General features: G+C 38.7%; 2 protein-coding genes and 1 non-coding gene across 3 annotated transcripts; 2 read left to right on the top strand and 1 right to left on the bottom strand.

The window, feature by feature from the left end:
* Window positions 1–2647: 2647 nt before the first annotated feature.
* TRNAL-UAG (transfer RNA leucine (anticodon UAG)) lies at window positions 2648–2727 on the top strand. Its single transcript has one exon. It is a non-coding gene; the product is annotated as a tRNA-Leu (tRNA).
* Window positions 2728–2870: 143 nt separating this feature from the next.
* Window positions 2871–3404, top strand: LOC111998104 (probable alcohol acetyltransferase). Its single transcript, XM_024030215.2, has one exon. It carries the CDS (start codon window positions 2871–2873, stop codon window positions 3402–3404), a length of 534 nt encoding a protein of 177 aa, XP_023885983.2.
* A 928-nt stretch (window positions 3405–4332) lies between these two features.
* On the bottom strand, window positions 4333–5841 carry LOC112004643 (F-box/kelch-repeat protein At3g23880). The gene has a single exon (XM_065760511.1). It carries the CDS (start codon window positions 5734–5736, stop codon window positions 4576–4578), a length of 1161 nt encoding a protein of 386 aa, XP_065616583.1. The 5' UTR covers window positions 5737–5841; the 3' UTR covers window positions 4333–4575.
* Window positions 5842–6085: the final 244 nt, after the last annotated feature.

Consider the following 6085-nt stretch of genomic DNA (forward strand, 5'->3'; position numbering starts at 1 on the left):
TTTATACCGGACCCGACCCGCGGGTCTATACATGTTACCCGAACTCGGTCCGTTTAATAAACGGGTTTTTTTGGTTGAACCCATACCCGCCCCGTCGAAGCTCGCGGGGCCCATGGGCCCCGGCCCAAAATCACAAACAAAAAAAATCAATACAAACCCAAAATCACATATCATCACAGAACAACATTTTCTTGGCATCCAAACAGATGCCAAGATCTAACAAACCAATCTGTACAAAAAATCTAACAAATCCCAGAAATTTTGCAAATCCAGAAATAAAATTAGCAAATCTGAAAATCCCACCAACAAAACACAAAAAAAAACCAACAAATTTGGCTCACAAAAACAAAACCCAAACCCAAATTTTGCTCACAAAAACACGAAAAGAAAAAAACCCAAACCCATTCGGTTGTGGGTCTGTAACAAGTGAGGGCTAGTTCACGGTGGTTGAGAGTTTCGTGATGGTGGCTGGGCTTGTCGGCGAGGTGCTTGATGCTTGATGCTTGATTGTGGCTGGGCTTGTCGGTGAGGATTGTCTTGGTCGCTTGAGGGAGGGCTTGCGTGGAGCTTGAATGCTTGAGTTGAGATTGAGAGTGGAAACTGAGTAAGGTTGAGGCCTGAGAGGGTGAGCTGAAGATATGAGACTTGAGAGGCGGCTGAAGAAATGAGAGTGTAAGGTGAGGCTGTAAAAATTTTAGGGTTATAACTATATATACATGAGGGTATTTTAGTAACTATGTATATATATAACCGGGTCGGGCCGGGTCCGGGTTCGGGCCGGGTTTTTGTAAAAACCCGGACCCGACCCGGACCCGCTTCGGGTTTTTTTTAAAAAACCCAAACCCGACCCTATTTTTTATCGGATCGGGTAAAATCCGGCCCATTAGGGTCGGACCGGACCGGGTATCCGCGGGTCGGGCAGAAATTGCCATCCCTAGGTAGCAGCTTTTCCTTTAGATATTTCCTCATTCTTATCATCTCCAGATATACTCTGAGTTTATCTTGATCAATAGAAATGCTCGAAAGATCATTCTGACATTCTACACGTTCGATTGATCCACACTATTCGTGTCCGAGGAATAAAATCTCTTCGGACGGACGACGATCTCCTCGGATTGTAACCACCTTTCTTTTCTAGGGATTCTTCTTCCAAATGGGTCTTGCCCTTACCACCTCCTTTTCTTCGGACGCACAGTAATCCTCAAATGGAGCTTTAGGCCCACTACGTTAGATTGGGTCTTTCCCCCCCACACAATCAATTTAGTCTCTACCATTAATTATTGACAAAAAATGCCTAAGCAGCAAATATAGTATATTGTTGGCACACTTAAAATTAACGTGGTTGCTAAAATAATAATAATAAATTATTATATTGTACAACATTTGAAATTTAAAAAAAAAGTAATTAATTAATTTATCAAATTTGAAGAAAAAAAAATTAGGAGTGAGAAAAATCTTGAACATGAAAGAACATGAACCTAGAAAAATCAAAACCCAAATTAACTAGTTAGTCAACCACAAGTTCTATATGTTTGACCCAACACTCGATAGAACCAAAGAAACCTATTCAGATTTCATAACCTTCGAAACCCATATGCCAAAATCTATTGGAATCATTGTACACTTGTTTGAATCACTCCAACCAAAAGCCTTGGAAAATTTATCCAATGGACTTTGTGTTCTAAACGGTTCGACCTAGGAGTGTTCACCAAACCACATAAACTGCACAAACCGCACCAAAATCGCTCGTAAAATAGCATAACCACACCGCACCATAAGTAATAGTGCACTACACCGCACCCTCTCTATATATTAATATATTTATTTATTTTTAATAATAAATATATTATTGATAATTTAATAACCCAAGTTAAAAAAAAAAAATTGATAACCCTAACAAGTGTTGACTATAAAAGCCAACCCAAAATAAAGAAAAACTAATTCAATAATTTAAAACTTGGCCCAAAAAAAGGGAAAAATTAGTCTTGGGCTGAGTAGGAAAAGCCCAAAATTTGAAAAATATACCGACTTCAAACCGCATCTTATACATAGTATCGCACATGTGACAGCAAAAATGAGGTATGGTGCGGTTATGGTTTTAACTAAACTCTAAACCGCACCACCCCGCACATGTGACTGCAAAAACAAGGTGTGGTACAGTTATGGTTTTAGCTAAACCATACCGCAAAGTGAGGTACTAAAAAGAGCCCAAAACCGCACCGCACCGTGAACACCCCTAGCCTCCCACCCCACCTATCTTGTGTAATGGACCATTAATTGCTTCAAATGAATGACGAGGTGGAATGATTAAAATGGTTGGACATACAACCGAGTGGGAGTGTTGTATTTTTGTGCCTTGGAAGCTTATGCTTGTTCTCAAATGAGTAGTCGAGGATTTAGTTGTAGGGTTAGAGAGAAGTGAGCAAAGGTTCTTGTAGGTAGTTCGGAGTCCGGAGTCCACCTACAAAGGACCAAACCGGATTTAGCTATAGGGTTGAGCAAATGTTTGAATAAAATTGAAAGTTAGAGGATTGAATTAAATTTTAGACAAAATTAGTAGGTGTAATTTGTAGGTTAGCCTTTTTTAGAGTTCTGTATCACCGTTAATATGTTTTATATAAAATAAAAATAACGTTACTGGGCATGTGACAGTTTGGCCGAGTGGTCTAAGGCGCCAGATTTAGGCTCTGGTCCGAAAGGGCGTGGGTTCAAATCCCACAGCTGTCAATAAAATCGTGTTTATATTTTGTTTTCATAATATTAATACCAATCTTTGGTTTCAAACGTCGTCGTTTCCCTTTGTGTAGTTGTACTTCTTTTTCTCACTTTTTCACTCCAGTCGCCTTGAACTCAAAAGAAAAAAAGTGGAAATGGCGAGAGCTCTGAGTTCGAGAAACAAACCGGGTTTTCACAACCTCCTGACTCGATTCCTCAACTCACCGAGTCCACCTAATCGTCACGGAGCTACAAAATCACTAGAAACCCTAGCGTACGAAGAGGTCCAAGCTTCGCCGTCATCGAAACCCTACAACTCAACAGCCTTCGTTCTTCACGGTCTTTTAGGATCCGCCAGAAACTGGAGATCGTTCTCTAGAACCTTAGCTTCCGCTCTCTCCAACTCCAATTCCTCTCCATTAGAGTGGAGGCAGGTGCTTGTGGATTTAAGAAACCATGGAAGATCAGCTGAGATAGAAACCCTAGAACCGCCTCATGACATGGTCAACGCGGCCAATGATTTGGCCAATTTGGTCAAAGCTCGAGGTTGGGCTTGGCCTGAGGTTGTTATCGGCCACTCCATGGGTGGCAAGGTTGCGCTTCAGTTCGCAGAGAGTTGTGCTCGTGGTGACTATGGTGATTCTGTTTCATTGCCCAAACAGGTTTTTTCTTCACTACTCTTCCTTTGAATGTGAAAAGTTTTCTGTTAAATTTGCATTCTTTTTTTGGTGGGTGAATTTAATTCATGGATTATCATAGAATGCGAGTTTCATGGACTATTATAGAATACAAATATACTTTAATTCTTCCAATGAGAGCAATTTATGTTTGGGAAAAAATCAGTTAGTAACTAGTCAAGAGTCTCGTAGCTCGACTGGCAACTCCTGATGTTTCCNATCACCTCAGATTGATGCAACTCCTACACTTAATACAACATAATATATTTAATCAATAAAAACCCTTAACAAAACACCATGACTCTACCTACAGTTACATGGTTACAGTAACTTTTAAATGCTTGGCCTCATTCTACACTTTATTGACTTTAGATTGATGCAAAACAATGTCTTATTGTCACGTACACAACACAGTATCAGAAGGCAACAGCTGATCATAGCAGAAAAATTTTAGCATGCCTAATGAAATGGAAAGTGAAGCAAATTTTCATATTGAATATGGATTAGATGTGACAACTTCAGCACATAGAAAAAGATAATAACATCAGTCTTCCATTTATATTTACCGTTTCTTGCTTGCAAATGACTCATCCTGTAATCAACCAAAACCACAAAAATCAAATTTAACAAATATGACCACTCTTTAGACTCTTTGAGCATATTCTTCCACCACAATAGGGATTTTGGCTATCATCAGTCAATTGTTATTTGGGGGGCTATGACTATTCCTCCAAGTACAATGTGAACTATTTGGCAAGAAAGAAATAGGCGTACTTTTGAGGGGACAGAGTCTACATCATTGGAGTTGAAGCTGTTTAGCTGAGATTGTTGTATGTTTGGATTGCTGCCTTGAGCAGGCTGTCTTTTTTCTCTTTCGAGGAGTTTGTGGACTAATGTAATTTCTGTTACTCTAAGACTCTGGAATACTACCTGTGTACAAGGGGGTCTTTTTTTTTTTTTTTTTTTTTTTCAGTTTTCTCTAAGTTAATAACTTTTTTTCTCATTACTAATAAATAAATAAAACAGTTATGACCTCTCAAGAACAAATTACATCCAAAAGCCATATATTGAGGTTTGAAACTTAATACTTATATATAGCAACATGACAATATTTAGTATATACCAAGAGTAAGATAGCATTGAGGAATGTAAATGCTGAAATTTTGAGTTGAATCAAGCTTTTTTACCTGCACTTCCTCTTCTTGGTCACTCCCCTCTTGGAAACTGCATCATTTGGTTTGTCAAGTAAGATAAGGTTCTCCACATAATTATCAGCAAAAGAATGGAATGGGCTTCCGCAAAACCCCAAATTCTTCACTTGTTGGCTCTCTGGGTCATATGAACAGAGATTCCAACCAAGTGACAGTTTTGTCTCCACTAATATATGACCATTCTTCCAGAAACCTAACACCCTAAAAAATCGGCTATTGAGGTCAATAGTGAACTGTTTAGTCCAAGAATCAACAGCGCCATACTCTTTCATCACCCAAACGGAACAACACCTGATCTTCATAGACTCGTAATCATAACATATTAGGGAAAGCAATCCCTTGAACACTGACGTACCTATATCAGCACCCGCTTGGAATTTTTTACCATCTGGCAAAGATATCACGCGGAAAACCTCATCACCCAAATCAAATGACAAAACTAAGGAACGGTTATTGCCCCAATCATTCGCTCCAAAATGGACAGCTCCATTTAAAGTAGCCACTGGTCGCAACCAATTATTAAAACTAATCCCAGATGGAAAGGATTCGCCACCACGAGTTATTCTCCAACATCCCTCGCGAAGAGAATAAACCTCAACCTGAGGTGGTTTTTTCTGAATTACAATCCTCACAACCTTATAATCATTAGTCCGCGGATCAAACCCGAACCCCAAACGACACGAAATGGGGCCGTGAGTCTTGACCCTAATTCTAGGCTTAGGAAGAGTAATACATTTTCTAATAGAAGGATTCCATAGAAAAAAGCGGTCTTGTTCACAAATACTGAACAATCCATTCACGCAACCAATTAATTTAAAATAGTCGAGAAAACGACTTGTTAGCGGGAACTCAATGTTGTTTTGAGATTGATCGAATGAGGAGGAGGAGTCATTGCCATTGTGAATCAATTTGTAGTACTCTATATTGGGTCTATGATTGCAGCTCCTAGCAATTAGTGTGTTGGAATTGGAAGGAAGTGAAAGTGGTGATTGAGTGAAATGGGAATCGATGAAGGCAGGACTTGTGATTAGAGAGTTCCATGATTTTGAAACGCACCTGAATCGAATTAGGGATTTCACGGGTAGTCTGTGCAGTATCTCCAGCAACACTTCGAATGGCAGATAGTCCGACATATCTATAGCTTCACCTAATTTCTGACTGTTGGGAAATTCTCAATTTTTAAAGTTTTAATCATAAGAGATAAGACTGTAATGAGAGATGTAGAACAGAGAGGTTTAGAAAATGATGGAAGGCCTCTTAAAATTGAAAAACAGCTTATAAAAATATCTTTTTTTTTTTTCTTTAATTTTTTTCAATTTTAATAAAAATGAAAATCTTATCAAATTAGTTGAAATTTAAAAGGCCTTCAATCAAAACTTTTTTTTGAGAATGGCCTTTAATAAAACTTGAGGCAAATGAGTATTTGGGTCAGCTTTTGCAAAAATTTCTGTTTATTTTAGTATAAAAAAAAACTATTTTTTC

The sequence above is a fragment of the Quercus suber genome, unplaced genomic scaffold (genome assembly GCF_002906115.3).
Source record: "Quercus suber isolate HL8 unplaced genomic scaffold, Cork oak 2.0 scaffold_370, whole genome shotgun sequence".
Lineage (NCBI taxonomy): Eukaryota > Viridiplantae > Streptophyta > Magnoliopsida > Fagales > Fagaceae > Quercus > Quercus suber.